Genomic DNA, 17,108 nt, shown 5'->3' with positions numbered 1-17,108 from the left:
GAAGAAGCAGTTCGCCTTACCGAAACACGATCCATAAAGCGATCAATACGGACTGTACGCAAAGCCAGCGAGCTTCTGCTCGAGCTGTGCACAATAAAAACGCAAGAGCGCGCGTCATGAAAGAAATGAAAAGTTTTATGCTCGCAGCGCCGCGGACTAACGGGACGGGTTGGCGGTATGCGTGTATGGAGTCGTTTAACTTTATCCAATTACTGCCCGCCAAAATCCCGCCAGCCCAGCAGGCTGGTCGAGGCCGTTCCACCCGATGCCGGAAGGTGGGGCAAAAACTAAACCCAAAATCAAAAACCAACCACCGCGTGTCCCGCGTGAAAGTGCAACTTCGCGTAATGCGCAATGCGTACACTCTTCTGGTGGGTGCTCACGGGTTGACTCTTTGCAGAGGAGTGTTATTATTGTGTTATTTTTTATATGACTACCCCTTGTTGCTGGCAGCCGTTTTATTAGTGCTCTCTTCCATTTATCGTCCATTAGTCGCGTATGTTTCGTGCGAGCATATGTATGTGAGCCTCAAACCCACGCTCGGGGTGGGTGGATTGGGCCCCGTGGAGGCAGCACGATGTTTTCATTTTCTAAACCGAACTCCAAGCCCCAGAGGTTCGTTCGGTTCGGTTTGAAAATTTCGACTTTCACTTTCCGCCTGAGGCGCCTGGGGGAGGGAGGGAGGGAGTGGGTCGGTCTGAAGGTAATGGAGCACTTTTGCGCGATTAGACCACAAACTGCAGCGCATAACAAGGGAGCGTAAAACAATCGATCGTATCCAATTGCGCGTATTTTCACCGAGCCAAGGACGAAAGAGTTCAACAGCCGAACAGGCGAGGAACGGTGTGCGATAAGAGACAAGATGTGATAAGCGTTCAGCACGAGTTTGTTTTGAAGCAGTTGTTACGGTGGCAAGAAATAGAAAATAAACATTTTTATGCGATCAAGCTGCACAAGCTCATACCGATGTGATATAATGCATTATTGAAATCAGTTCTGTGGGAACTATAACAGTGACAACACGACATTGTGATGAACTTTTCGAACAAACGATACGTTTTAGGAATTATGCAAGCGACTAACAATGAAAGCATTTTCAGCGGAACGATTACACTGAGATCAAATCACGGCGTAATGAAATCGTTTAGATAATCTTGTTTAAAAAAAGAACTCCCAAATTGGGATCGATTTATGGAAATTTGAAATGAATTCCCTAGTTCTCCTTTCTAAACCCGTTTTCCCCATTCGGCGTTACTTAATGTACTCTGAGTGTGAGTGAGTGTACTCTCCACTCTCCACCAGCAGAGCGTGCAATAAAGCTGAGCGCGTAGAATCGTCGCTTACCTCATGCCATCGAATCCATCATCGGAGCCGTTAATCGTCAGAACCGGTGCACGGGCGTACGCTTTGGCCACACGCCGGTTTCGCTCGAAGACGATCACTTTGGCCCAGATCTCGTCGTCGATCTGTGTCCATTTGTCCAGCACTTCCTGAATATGTTCCTGTAAAAAGGGCAGAGAGTGAAATAAGAAATGAGAAATTGAGTTATGAACACAGAACAGCAAACAGAAGAAAGGTTACAGTCGATTGATAGTGATTAATTTCTTCATCAAGTGGCCGTGGCGATCTTTCGATGAAGGTTCATTGCAGCACGGCAGAGCAGCGCCCTTTCCCAAGCTGTCTTGAGTGGAATCGTATCGATCGATTGATCGGTAGGACTCAGCGAACGGACAGCAACTGTCAAAATGAGGCACTCTGTACCGTCCGGGTTGGCAGGAGGCTCGAAATTTATCATACGCATGCAGTCAGAATGTGGTGGCCATCAGAAAGGGACATTCATCATCTTCCGCCGGAGCACACGCGCAGATGCATCTTCGAGGCCGGACAATGAACGGTATCTACGGTAAGTCCAATTACCAGCAAGGTTACAAGAGCGGTGTATGTCGGTGCTGGCAGACAGCACGAAATAAATTAATGACATAAAACGCGTACCAATGTACCAAGCCAAAGTTCGCTTTGTTGTGATTTTTACAACCAAATGCATCTTCCTGCAACGATGAAGCGGCGCCTTGCTCAACCTTCTTCAAAGTGCCTCAAAGATGATTCGGAAGAAAAAAAACCAAACACGATCACCTCCATTTCAGCATCGTTATCGATGTCAGCGCTAACAGTATCTATGCTAATGGTGTACCATTTTGTCTACCTTTCAAATCGATCTCGAAACACACATCACCCGGTCGGGCAGCAAAAAACGAGCGCGCGCGTTCGCACAGTGTTCGCACATTTCGCACACGATCGCGCGTCAATGTTGGCGGCGATGGAGCTGGTCGGGTACACGATTTTTCGTACATTCGCGCCAGTGTATCGGTCGGGGCGCCCCCTATCTAATCGCCTACCAATTGGGTATCGGTGGGCAGGCGCGTTGCGCAAAGAAGGTGGCGAAGAGAAAAACAACAACCATCGCCTGCCGCGGCGGCATTGTAGCCGAACCGATCTAATTTTTATCTTCCCTTCACTATCGCACTACTAGCTCGGAACTAGTTCAACTGTTCGGTCGCGGGTTGGCTAATGTCGTACACGAAGTACGGTACGTCGGTGTCGGCGGGTGTCGGTTCTGTGCGAATCAGCTGGCGTACGTTCACTTCTCTGTGACCCTCTCGCACACACCCGGGGTGTGTGTGCGCGCTATCTGGCAGAGCGGTGTCGGCGATCGGGATTTCTTGCATGGCCCCCCTCCGGGAGTTCTACCCTGCCCTACAGTTTAGATGGAGTGAGCTTAGAATGTGCCACTGGCCGGAGAAGTCTTGCAATGCGTGAAGGTGCGCGAGAGCCACCGAGAGGGCGCGGTGGAGAATCATATTTGCAATCGTTTTGAATGCGCTTGAGAAATCTTGACGAGCGAGAGCGCGGCCGGGAGCGGGGGGGTTACTATGTGCGGCAGTTACAATTTATTGTTACGGCTGGCTCTTTTTTTTGTGGCGTTCCAAAGCCGACACTTTTGTGCTTTACGAAATCGACCGGCGCCAAACACCGAACTCAAATGTCTTCGCAACACGTTGAACGGGCCTGCAGAAGTGCAGAAGTTGGACCCAGCTAGGGCACGCGAGAAAGATAACCTTACACTCCCTTAGGGAATGGTTCTACATGTGTGTGTGTGTGTGTGTGTCTGTGTGGGTTGAAAGATAATCCTTTTCAGACATCTTCTCTCGCTCTATGGCGGGCTTGAGTTCAGCGAAGGAATCTGTGCCCAATTGCACAAGGAAAACAAGAAGAGCATTACCACGGTTCGTAACTAACAAAAACCCCTTCTGGGCACTTCTGGGGTGAAGTGATAATGCGAGTGCATTTTGTAATCGGATCATCTCAGGGAAGGTGAGGAGGACGCTTAGCATCATCACCAACCTATGGTCCCTTGCTGCCGATTGTAAGCCGTTGTCGGTGATCGTGGTCGTTAGAATCTCACCCGGAACGGTGGAGGAACGGTGCTGCAACAACGGTGTTTTGGTGATGGTGTGCCGTTGTGTGGTTTAATAGACGCCTGTTCCGCTTTTTATTGGCGTCATTTGCTAAATGGATTGCACGGGAACAGCCCCGAAGGGGTTTTCGCAACACATTTTTCGTGCCGAAGATGACTTAATGTTACAATATCGTTTGGCGGCACACGATCGCGCCTAGATGGGAATTTATTTTAATTTACCGCATCGAATTGAATTGTCCAGAAGGTGTCGGCCAGTTGCGTGCTAATATAAAGTGGTGGAAATATTGCCAAGAAACAGTATAGTAAACTGAAAAATCGATATTTTTATTGCGTTTTTGTGCAGTTAAAAGAACACAACTCCAAGGTACGCAAAGTACTATTATTACGCCTCAGACCTGCGGACCCTTTCCTTTTAAGAACATCCCGTTCAAAGGTTCTTACAGCTCACATAAGCAAATTCCGTTTGTTGTGTATCGTACCGCCTCAAAACGGTCTGTTATTTCATCGTTAGTTTTACTTTCGCTTTACGATCGACACCGCAAGATCGCCAAGCGCAGCAAGACGAAACCAGCTCCGCTCGCTCTTGCGCTCTTTATTTGATATTATATTCAATTTTGAACTTATTATCGTGATTATCGGGTTCGTCGTTCGTCGGCCACGCTGGTTGACGAGGTATGTGGTCTTGCGAAGGTTGCAAAAAAAAAAACACGTGCAGTGCAACGAGCAACACACAGGTTACAGCTTCAAAAAGGCCATCATAAAAATAAAAAAGCGTATCAATATAATGTGTATTTACTTGCTCGTCTGCCCGGGCATACCATTTGAGGATGAGTGGAGCGTATTTGCTCATCGCTTGTGTCACGCTTGGCACAGGATGCACACACACAAAAAAGCAAAGACCCGGAAAGTGAAAATGCACCACAGAATCCTTTAATTTCATGGCTCGTTTTGTCGCCGTGTCAATGAACGCGCGCAGTGCAAAGTGTGCGACCTTCTCGCTCTCTCACTCTCACACACAAGGGATGAAAATGGGTTCCGTGGTGCAGTAAAAAAAGGCTTTCGCTAAATGGCACCCGGACAGACAGTGAAGGTGAATCATTATTAACAAATTATTCGTATAAAGAGGACGATGCACTGAACACTGTCATTACGCCGTAGCGGTCAATCTGTGAATCTCAAGTCAGATGAAGATGCATTAAAACATGTTGCCAACTTATATGCAAGTTTTTAACAGTTATGGCGCAACAAATTCAAGCCATTCGGTAAATACACATTTATTGCAAGTAAACTTTAAAGCAAACAAAATTTCACCTCTAGGGTGATTAGGATGCACTTGCCGGAGGAAGATCGCCGTCATCATCTTTGTGCACTCAGGTGCACTGGACGACAAAAATGCATTTCCCCTTGTGTAGAGGGTATATCTTTTACGATCACCATTATTTCGAGCGCTGTTTTAGACCCCCGGTTCGGTTCGGTAATGAGGAGACACACATGCACACACACGAAAGGCACGCAAAAAAGTAAAACAAAAAACGTAACCCTCTTCTTTACGACGAGTGTTATCAAAATAATAACAACAGCGAAAAGGGCGAAAATCATTATAATAAAGCTTCGGAGAGGTCCAAACAAGAGAGGGTTTGAGTTGTTGCTTCTTTCTCCGCTGCCCCATCGCTGAGGAGGTCCTGCCCCATGTGAGCGATAAGTAAGGGAAGATAATAAGCCAAATAAATTTGTTACACACCAGCTTCACGAAGCAAAAGGCGGGCATGAGATAGTGTGAGCTGCTTCAAGTGCCCGTGTTGCCCGTTGAGTGTTGTTGATCTCTTCGTGGTAGAATGTATGCGAGAACGGGGCGCGCAGCGCCATAAATGTCAATCACCTTCTTCGCAGGACATTAAAGAGTTACTCGGGAGTTACGCCCTGTTGAATGTTGGAAATTAAAATATACACACGACCATATTGGTATCCAAATCCCGTACCGTCATGTGATGTTGATTAATGGATCAAGCAACTGTTGCAAGGGAGGTTGGATACGTTGAGCTATGGATTTAATTTTAAACGTTTTTTTTAGACGACGAAAAAGGTCACTGCTTCCTTTCCCACAAGCCAACACATTCCAACATGCTTACCGATTGCTTTTAATACCGTTAATCTGTATTGATTCGTTACAACCTCGCAAGTACCTCCCGCGGTTGACGCATTAAGTAACACGCACCAAAAAGAAAACCAATTTTCCATTCACCTTAACCGCCACAAGGTGAGTTTTGGCTTCAGTAGCGCACGCAGCAGTCACTAATTGAAAAATCGAACGTTAAAAATCTAAACCCAAACAAATAAAAGCCCCTTCGCCACGGTCGAGACCTTGAGTACCACGCCCCCCGACGGGTAGGCGGAAGGTCTCATTTTATGTTTCGTGGCTGATCCGCTATCGAAAGGAAGAGAACGAACTGTAACTCAACCATTCCGCAAATGAGAACGTTTCGATCTGGTCACACCTTGTGCACCAGAGTATGTGTAGTGGTCTAATTTGGGAAGGAAATGTAAGGCCTCCGAAGTGAGCAGAAGAAAAAAACACCCCATCCAAAACAGGGCGAGGTATTTTCATGGATTTAGTCTCGCAAATCGGCCGCGCGTCCTTGATCATCCGGCGTCATTGGGGTGGGTTGGGTGGTGGTTGTTGAAATTGCTGGAACGACTTTGAACTGAAGCAAAAGACAACTATGGGGTCGAAACCGTTACCGGATTAATTTAGTCGCCCATATCGTACTGACCAATGACGAAAGTGTGACACACGTATCCCAAGGTCCAACCTTCGGGGTGGACGATGATCGAAATAAATCGATCTGGTAATAAATCCGCGAAACGGAAACGAATCAAAGCAGCCGATGGCGTCGTTAATGTCAGCATTAGGGTGGCTGAGGGGCTAACTGGGTGATGTATTATTCTTCCACCCTCCAATTGCTGGGCTTGACGCCGACTTCCCCATGTGGTGCGCATACAGCACCCTCCGAGGATCGTCGCCGCTCAAGGTCTGAGGCGTGATTTTCTGCCCTCAGCAGGAGTGGCGTCCTTCGGCGTCAACTGCACCCTGGAAAAACAGCGCATGGACCACATTATGTGAGCCCCATTCGTAACAGACACACACAGCTGGAAATGCGTTGGCACGCGTAATTATTAGGTTCAAACGGGCGACCATGTGCCATGAGTTTTGTGCTGCTTGACATGTAAAAACGCTTCTCTGCAGCATGATCGATCGAGGACCCCTAACGGTGGTTGTGATGGAGCCATATCGAGGACCTTGGGACACTTCAGTTCGGTGTGGTCCATAAATCAGATTAAATTGCCTCAAATTTACCCCTCCTCTTATGGTCACTCCTTCTCCGAGCCGGATCCGTCATAAATTCCTTCCGTACGGGCCAGAGCTCGGCCTGGGGCTTCGGGGGGAAGGTTTAGTAAATGCGCATGCGCACACGTGCACACCGTCATCTAGTAAGTCAAACCGTTATGCGTGTGCTTTATGGTGCTGCAAAGGAGCGCGCGCTCGTGCTCAATTCAAGACTACATTAAGCGCCAGTCGTTTGCGTTGCAAATGCATCTGTGTGCTGCATTATACTCCCGCTGGGGTTACAAAGCGTGCCACCATGCAGAGTGTAGTTGCGGAGTGGAGTGGAGCTTAAGGTTCGGTTTCATAAATATTATGCTAGCGCCACCATTCCACCAGGCAGGCTGGAGTGACTCAGCGATCGAGAACCCCGTACAACGTCGGGTCGGAGGGCGAGTTTTCACTGGGAAGGGAACTGTGTCCTTGAACGGACGACGACGGCTTGGTGCGCCCTGGCTAATCGAACTGTCAAGCTGTGGAATGTGCAACGAATGGAGCCTATTTTCAATTGGTGATCTATTTTGGGCAACGGCTTGTTGGGCGTTGTAGCTAAGATCACTTGTCGTACGTCCATTTTTTCTCTTTCATATGCAAAAACACAAAGCATATGTTGTTGGGAGCGTTTGCAGTCAAGGATTCAGTATGAAATGTCAATGGAAAAATGTTTCAACAGCATTTTTTCGAGCGGCCTTCACGGGTGTCCTAGACACGACCCACAAAATTTGCCACAATAATAGCAACACCGCAATAAAATCATAGCCGTTTTAATTGGCATAGCAATTCACGTGCTTAAAAGCTACCCTCCATCGTCATCCGAAAAGTAGGACAGCTTCCAACATGATTGATAATACGCCCGTTTCAACTCACACCGGGGGAAGGCAAAGGAAAAATTGCAGCCATTTCGCGCAGCCACCACAACTGATTTGCAATTTTACACTCCAACTCGCACCAAAAATTATGCTAATAAAGTGATGAAAAATTATGTTCAACTCCAAGAGTGGGTTTGTGTGAAAACAAAGCTCTGAAAGCCCCCCCGCCGCGATAGTGATAGCGTGCACAATCCGCGGTACAAATCATACGCAACCGCCGGACGGCAGCAACGCAAACGCAACGCAATGCAATGGCTCAGAGAGTATGAACAATGCGCTGCGCGCTGTCTTTGCAATAGATTCAGCGCTTTTGATTGTTTCTTTCCACCACTCTCTGTGAAGCAGTAGCACTGGCAGCAGCAGGTTTACCACCGCACCACCACGTCCAGAGGTCTACATAAAATAATTACAGTTCGCAAAACCCGCAACCTCCCAGCGCAGTGTGATAAGAAAGCCTCTGCGGGCAGTTGTTTTGTTTTACTGTGTGGCTCCACACAGTTGCCCCATCGAAGCGGGGGGTGGTAAAACAGTGAGCATGGAATTATGTTGCGGAAATGAGTTCGGACGAGACAACGTAAGGGGGCAGCAGTACACAACCGCCTGCCCGCAACTGCAAAGGTAGCAAAACAAGCGTGTCAGAAAAAGCTCATTTCACTCGACAAATTGAAATCGAAACGAGAGTGGAACGGAAAGTGAAGGATAGAATTTGCACAATTCACCCGCTCCATTATGTCCTGCTGCTTCTAAATGCTGTCTCCATTGTGCCCCGCAGGTGATCGAGATAAAAAAACGCGCGCACACGCTTCACATGATTACTGTTCCGGCAGGGGATTGCAATTTGCACCGTGCACCGTAAAGCCAATCCGAGGCACACAGCGTTTATGAATGCAAAGTGTCATGTCAGGTTTAATCTTCAAGCCCTCCTTCAGGACACAACGGACAGCTCCGTCCACTCCAGCGATCCCCGATGGACTTCGAAACGAATCTCCTTTAATGATGTTCGATTTTTAACACCTCCTTATGAGCACGATCCTTTCAGGCTAGGCGTGAAGGAAATAGATGAGCCGTTGCATCTCGGGCAACCCCCAAGATCCACCACAACAATCCCCAAGGATGCAAACACCATAATTGATTGGTAAATTAATTGACTTGAACTTGAAGATCGTGCAGCAGCAAGAACAGTGTGGCAGAAAGATGGTGGATATTCCCATCGTGCATGAATCAATCAAAAGGGAAGAAGAGAATTATAGGCAATCTTAGCGTCTTGTGGTCACATAAAGCATACCATGATTAAGATCCTGATTCGCTTTATGTTTACACTAGCTGCCTAGATGACGCTTGATGCGCACACGGCGCGATCAGATCTTATCTTTTGCCAACAAGCCGTGGCTTCATCGGAGGCAATTATTGTGCCCCGAGCTGTTCTAGCTACACGGAAATGGAACTCCCCTGCTTAAGGGTGTATCTTGCAGCTTTATTCTGTTTGCATCCTCCTGGAGCGTTCGAACCAACACAAGCAAGACACCAATCTGTCCGAGCGAGTACATGTTGCGTGTGGCGAGCGCATAAACGTTCTTAATTGTCGGCAGAATCAGTACCGCGCTCTTTATGTGCGGTTCAAGTAGAGATTCTTGTGCGTGCGCGTTGCACACGGTAGACGTGCGCATTAAAAAAAACGAACAATACGGTGACAGTAAGGAGGGAGAGTACAGCAATAGCACAGCTGTGTAGTACAATCTGACAACACATCCATTTCGTTCTTAGTGAGGAAGGGATACAGGAAGGCACCGAGCGCCATGTGGAAGCAGGATGAAAAGTTATGATTTTAATTGCAATCCATGTGAGATTATTTGCGTACACGCACACGCAGCGTATCTTCTTCTTTGCCTATAGTTAAGTCAATTTATTACAGCTCTTTGTTGCGCAGCACGCTTTCATGTGATCCGTTTTGGGTAAAGAGGCGAACGTGCGCTTTGATAAAAGGCTATCTTTCCACACAAATCAAAAGAAGTGAAAGAATTTTCATAAACAATACCAAATTTCACCGAAAGAAAGTCGCACTTTTTGTTAGGAAATAAAGGAAATATAAACGTGCACAGCACACGCCATTTGTAACGTGTAAATGCGTCGTAAAAATATTTTGGCTTAAAATCAATAACATGCACCCCGCAAAAGCAATGCATGCCCTTCTTTTCTTGTTTTTGTAATATTTACATACCAAAGAGGCACGGTGATCGTGTGTGCGACTGGCAAGTACATTAATTTCCCGTAATTGCGGTACCAAACATTTGCGCTATTGTGTTTCTTTCATCTCGTTTCCTGCCTGTGTCGGCATGGATGTTTGATTTTCGTCCCTCCCGCGATAGTATCGCCCGCGCGCGGGTTGGAAACGATCGTCAATGTACGTATCACTCACCCGTGCACCGCCGCATGCCCACTGCTCGACAATGCTGCTACGGGCATGTGTAATAAACGATCATAGATGCATCTGTGGTATGCGCGAATCTCTCTCTGTGTCTCTAGTAGCACCGCACTTGGTAGCACCTGAGCAATCGGCTTACGCGATCCCCGGCGATCAAAATCGCCATCTGATCGGATCGGGCTGGCGCAAACCACGGAATCCATGGTTTTACCATTTATCCGGCTCCTCCGGCCCTCCGGGGTATCAAACGGTCCTCTCCCCAGCCCTCGATTGGCTTTATGCTTAAGCATGAACTGTTCCGATCTATGGGCCAGATCGCTTGTACCGCAGTACCAAAGACGGCGCGGAGCGCGATCGGGGAGGTAATTTAAGATAGGTGGCTCACTGGTCGTGTTCAAAGCAAGCTGAGCCAATCCAACCGATACCCAAGAAGCACCACCAGAGGCACCTGTTCGTGTTAGGTAGCGATTTGTGGGTTCGCTAGTCGCGGCCTGATCCTAACAAGATTTGTTGCGGTTTGTGCCGGAGTTCTCACAGGCAGCGGAGCACACTGGCAACGCTACAACTGAATGCGAACAGTTTGTAGCGAATTGTTGTGCACCTGCATTGTTGGTGAGGTTGATTTGCAATCTTGCAGCCATGCGCGGCAGGTCTAACACGGTCAGGCCATTGCTGCTTCCGAACAGGATCGTAGTGGAGCGCCCTTTTGTACTGCTCGTTGTTCGCGATCGGGTGCAGTGGAGTTGCTCAAAATCGGTTTAGAAATTACAGCACAGTCAGGTCGAATTCCGAACCCCAGTAATGGAGGTGAAAGTTTACTCTTATTAACTTTAATGTCAAGTTGTTACTGCTAACATTAAAGCTTACGATTATGGACGTTGGAGCCAACACGCCGACCCAAGCGAAAGGAACCCGAACCGAGAAGGCAATCCCGGGAACTGGCCCCTGTACGAATTATCTTTATCGTCTCCAATGCATCGTCGGTGTGACAGATTCCTCATAAATTTCTGCCTCATGCAGTGTGGACTCTCCCATTCGACTTCTGGCCTAATCGGACAAATCGGCTACAAGGACACATTCGCTTTCGTTTCCAACAGCGCTTTCGTTGCCCAGTGTGTGTGGCGTGTGGGGCAACAAATTTGCCGCAACAGTGCAGTGGAGGCGCAATCATAAATACATGATCGTTGCCATTTTTTTGTTCAATGTTCGCTTCCTTCTCGCATGCACACTCGCGCAAGGGGACGAACGATCGCCCTTGTTACTGTCAACATGTGTCAGCTGGACGTCGCCGACATGCCGACGGTGGAAGACGCTCCCGACGCTCTTATCTTTCGCCCGGTACGATGAGTTATGATTACGGAAGACATGGCTCGCATGGGGCGGGAAGGAAAGTGTCCGTGTAGCGAATTGAGTGTGCAAATAATGCTACAAAGCGAAAATAAAATCATGTCCACCGTAATGATCACAATGGTGCTGGCAATGGGGAAGGAGAGTTGGTGCGTTGGGAGTTGTCCGTATGAGATGCACTTGGAGGCAAGGATCAGGAGTATAAGCTGGAGATGCTTTTGCACGTTTCCTTTCGTGGAAGTGGTGGATCCTTTTGCAAAAAAATGTTCGCAAGGAAGTTGATTTAATCTGCTTTTACCTGGAAATCCTTTTATATGAGCATGCGAGAATCTCTCGAGTTTGCGTGAAGTTGGTGTTTGTTGTAGCCAGAATTGATCGACAGGATAAGCCGATTTAAAATGATCCAAACTTTGTTTCGTGCAATAAAGAGTTTGCGAACGAACCTGCAACTAATGTAAAATTAAATATTGTTTTCAAGAGCATCAGCTCGTAAACTTTTATAGGCATACAACAGTGAAACAGCTTTCAGACAGCTTCCAACTCCTAGAAAATTATTCATCATCTACAAGTAATTCCCAAACACTGTTCTACTAACACATTCTACAACCCACTTTGAGGCGTAGATGTAGACCAAACAAGACTGTGCCTGCGTGCGTGAGTTATGAGCTTCATTAAATGTTATTACGGCCCGACAAAAGCCGTGACATGCACACCTCATTCCAAACCCTTCCATTGCTTGTAGCGTGCTGTGCATCGCCCTTCGTCGCGGTGAGTAGAGGGGTATCATCCGCTCCAGAGGAAGCTCTTCAAATTGGCGGTACATTATGGGTTCGCTTTAAGATGCAGAAGGTGTCTTGCAGGAGCAGCACCTGCACTTATCTGCTGCATGGAGATGGCAAGCAATATTAAAGCACGACACGATCGAGAACATTTCCAACCGCTCCGGCGTTGTGTTGTGTATCGATCAACGAAAAAAAGAATGACATGACATGGGTAGCAGTAGACCAATACCGTTCACGAGCACTATGAGGGTAACATCTTCTGCTTTTGTGCCCAACCTGCCATTGCAAGCGAATGATCATAATCGCCATAATTCATACTACATCTACTTAACGTTGCACCGCCGACAGACAGGATGCTGTTGTGTTGTAGAGCGATATTTATGCTCACATTGGCAGCAGTTTACGCTTAAGAGTGCAGGCCAGGTAATAACCTTTTTAGAGAGGGAGGGCGAGTGCTGGTGAGGAGGCTCATCATTCTGCACCACTGTGGCCCGAGTGGACTAGACAACGAATCATCGGAAGATTATAGCTTGTGTTGTAAATGGTTAGAGTGGATGGGTTCAAGCAGGAAACTTGAATTTAAAAATCAATGTCGAACTCGATGGTAGCGATCAATTTGAAGCCACTCCGCTCGTGCCTCCTTGCCAACCAATGTTTGTGAGGTTCAGGCACGCAATGCGTACGCGAGTTCAAATGGAAACTTATGGGAAATGTAACATTGGTCGTGTTCTTCGGCAGAGGAAGTCATTTATATCGTCCATGCATAGATGACTGTTAGTTAATAAACTATTACACAATCATGTTTAAATGCATTTTATGGAGTCTTGCATGCTTTTAAGAACATAGAAAATATATTTAAATGTCACTTGTTCCTAGTGAGCAATTTCAGATCCCATTGTATCTGTCTGCTTTAACAGATAAATTACACATATTCAGGGACGTCTTTGAATAAAGCCGAATTACCTGAAAGAGAGAAAAGAGAAACAAAATGATTAGACATAAGCAGATTGTGCATGTTCTATAGCTACCCAAATCACCCTTTAAACCTTATTATTATATCTTATTCATCTTCGTCGAGAATTCTTTTCACCTTGCCGATTGGAATGTTACACTTCACACACACACACACCCTAATTGAAATCGATCATAGTTAAATATGGATCGATCCATCGATCAGTCTCGTCAAACAAGGACGTGAATTTGTAGTTTGAGCCGCGAAGAATGCATCGAATCGAATTGCCCGAAAGATATGATTCATGCTGCATATTATGCAAGACTGATCGCTGCGTGCGTCCATTCTAACGGCGGTTTTCGATCAATTGAAAACCGAATGAATCATACTTATTCCGTTATGATACCATACTTTTTATTTCGTCCGTTTTCCACTCCTCCCCCGAAAGCGAGCAGGCCCGAAAGCTAACACCTATGTAAGCGCATCATTATTTGGCGGGTAATCGATCACGAAGAATCGTTTCATCATAGTCATCATCGTCGTACGCGCACGCGAGAAGATTGGTATGGATCTTGTTAATATTCGAACCCATTGAATGGATCGAGGCAATTCGATTATAGAGCCTTGCTCAGCGAAGATCGTATTTTAGACAGATTGGAATACAACTTCGTTTGAAATGCATGAGCTGAACAATAAAATCTCCAAAAAAGTGGAACATATTTTACTTTTTGAATTAAAATTACGATACCGATCGTTGACCCCTCCTAATCCAGCATAATCGTGACATCCAGCAGGTGCCCGCGGCAGCTTAAAAGATTCCGACTCGAACCGAAACATTGTCTCGTGCAGCCTCCATATTCGACCCGTTTGTTTGTACATATTACTCAATGCAATCGAAGCCGCGTCCCGTGCCCGTGAGAGAGTACATCGACCATCCGACCAGCGTGCGCCAGTAAACAATGCTACACAATCATCAAACATAAACAAACAAGACCCACATGCGACGAACAACCCCGGGCCGGGACAAATTAAGTCGCCTCAACAAGCCAAACCGCACTTCAATCAGAAACGCATTGCATTCGTCCGTGATTGTCATTATGCAACGTTGGCCGCCAAACAGCAGGGCGATCGTCTTTTGGTGGTATTATATCGTTTTCTGACGGCGGCGAAAATCGACTCGTCAGCCGATTTTGGTTGAGCAGCTCGTTTTAAATTATATCTTTAAGTGAGGCGGCGCATTCGGGCGGGCTTCATATGTCGTATCATTCCCTTGTTAGGCATACATAATCCGATTCCAACCGCATATGTAGTGAAGAGATGTTCGTTACTCTGATTTGTTTTATTTGATGGGTTCGTTCCTTGCTCGTGCATTCAAGTCTCTTGATTCTGTTTTGGAAAATATAATCGCTCAGCGGTACCGTTTCTTGTTTCTTCCTACAATCAAATGAGATGAAATAAATAATTCTCTTAGCCAAAACAGGTGCAAATTTTCGTGGTTGCACACACTGTCTCTTCCTCCTCTTCTCCCTCCTCCCCTGTAGAAGCTTAGCTCAGTGGTAATTTTGTCTATTTTCTTGATTCCACCATGCACAAACGATTAAACATGCCTCACTTTATAGTCGTATAGCAATTGCTCGGCCAAACCAGAAACACAATAGCATAAAACGGTAGCAAAACAGCAGCAGCAGCAGCAGCAGCGAGAGCTTACGTTCGGTCGCAGGGTATGCCGGTTCTTGCTCAACAGCTTCGGGCACCGTTTTCTCATCGTTAAACCGTTAAACGAATTATCGCCCCAAGTACGGCATAATACGTTTCACAATCTGTGGGATGTTGCAAATGCGCCAGCGTGGTGGTGTAGGAAAACATTCAAGCAAGGGAAAATGCGTACTTGGAGGGTTAATTTTTTGATGGTAGACAAAACCCGAAACCCGCTTTACTACACGCCGCCGACGTTTAACGAGAGTGACACATAGAATATTAGGAAAGGGGGTGAGCAAAAGCCACCGCACAAGCAATGTTCCTCCTATCAATGGCAATGTTTTATGCAATTACTGCCCCTAAGCTATTGACATTTCGATCGCTGTCAGTTGAACTCGCCTGCTAGTGGTTCGTGGCATGGACCGGGACGAGTAATAATTTTGTCACTCGCGGCACGATTCAATTTCTGTCGTGTGGCTTTTCTTGCAGCCGGGACGAGCGGGACAGACAAAACAGACACAAAACTACATCCCCCAAATCATCGCCAGGCACAATCAATTTGCAAGCGCCATTACTATACGTCCTCTGGGAAGGGGAAAGAGTGGATTCCATTCGACACACCAGTGTGTGTCAACAATTATCTATCACTTATGTCAAAACAAAGCGCGATGATGACATAACACACACACACACTAACCACCCTTATTCCTCATATGGCGATCAAGTGCGGCTATGTGATGGCCACACAACCATACGATACGAGACAAAGTGGGGAGCCTTTGCATGATTTTTGAATGTTTTTGTTCTACGAAACGGCTTCAAACGGTTTCGTGCGTCGCCACATAATACCCCATGGCAAAAGCTCTTAAAGCGGGTCACATGAAAAAGTTCAATTACGTGCGCCCTTTAGGCCGGGTCGGGTGGGGCAACGACTACAACCTCCGCACTGCTCGCATTGGCATTGGAATTCAACGCCCACCCGGAGGCTACCGAAAACATACTTCAAGTAAGGAGACGGCAAACAAAAAAAGCGGAGCAGAACAATTGTGCGACTTTTCTCGCTTTCCATACGGCAGCTGTGATTGTGTGGGTCACCACCTCTACACCTACCTTTGCCAGTCCTTTGCGTAGTTTTGGTGACCTGCTTGGTGTGTTTTTGGAATGTTTTTTTCTTCTGCTCTTTGTTGCCCTTTTCATCAACCAGTGGAAGACTGAAGTGGGCTCTTGACACGCTCGAAAAATGAGCTTTTTGTCGCTTTTGGCCGTTGAAAGGGAGCATACACTTTCGTTTTCATACAGAACGCACCCCCTGATCATGTTTCACGCGAATCATACTGACAAACCAAACGCGCAACATACAATGCAAGACAACAGAAACAACATTCGTGCTATTATCCCTCCCGGGAAAGAAAGACTTACTTGACTTCTTTGCTGGTGCATGGCAAGGTTTACACACCTGAGTACGAGGCGTACACAGAGACACGTGAGAAAGAGGGCACAGAGGGCAGTCCCTCCGCCACGCGCGTGTGATACAGATTCTCGCCCATAATCGTTTGCGGTTAGGTAATGTGTGTCGGTCGGCTCCGCCAACAAAAGTGTCTCAAGCGGTCTCCGTTCACGTGAGGGTGGCTTAAAACAACCACCGATACACACACACACACGCAAACGTGACGTTACAAGACACAATCGCGACCAAAAGATACACTCAACACTGAATAGAAGGTGCTGACAAGTGTTTCGAAATGGTGCTAATGATTATTTTTCCCCTCAGCTTAGCTACAACCGGGATTGATCGACTAATCGAGATCGCGGTTGCTGCGTTGTTGTTAACACTTAGCATGCTCGCTACGCGTTGGTTATGTGGAGCTTGAGGGAATGAATACAGCAGTGATCATTGCTTTTTTAAATTAATTTTTCAAAGCTCATTTCAATCCCTGCACAAGGTAAAGAGTGCTGAGTTCGGGTTTGCCCTAAGAGGCTCGGCTAAATGGGCTAAAAATCAAAGTGCTAAGCTCACCAATCATCGACATACGTCCTCCCGTATCGTCAGGCGCGTGATTTATGAGCGTTGGCTCTCTTTCTTCCAACCCGCCAGAGAGTGAAGGACAGATCGACGTGGAAGGAAAGTAAGGTGTAACCTTCCCGATGGCAGGCGCGATTCACCGTACGATCGCAGTA

At 46.9% G+C, this 17,108-nt stretch overlaps 1 protein-coding gene across 4 annotated transcripts in view; it reads right to left on the bottom strand.

Annotated features, from left to right (window-relative positions):
• LOC1269772 (uncharacterized) overlaps positions 1-17,108 on the bottom strand; it is a 139,529-nt gene that overhangs the window by 17,945 nt on the left and 104,476 nt on the right. For all 4 annotated transcript variants that reach the window (XM_061651558.1, XM_061651557.1, XM_061651559.1 and 1 more), the window contains one exon: positions 1,345-1,502. In XM_061651558.1, the coding sequence (XP_061507542.1) occupies positions 1,345-1,502 (158 nt within the window). The remainder of the gene's footprint in view (positions 1-1,344; positions 1,503-17,108) is intronic.

This window comes from Anopheles gambiae, chromosome 2 (assembly GCF_943734735.2).
Source record: "Anopheles gambiae chromosome 2, idAnoGambNW_F1_1, whole genome shotgun sequence".
NCBI classification, from domain to species: domain Eukaryota; kingdom Metazoa; phylum Arthropoda; class Insecta; order Diptera; family Culicidae; genus Anopheles; species Anopheles gambiae.
The sequence above is the reverse complement of the archived record's forward strand: the minus strand, read 5'-3'. Positions and strand labels throughout refer to the sequence as shown.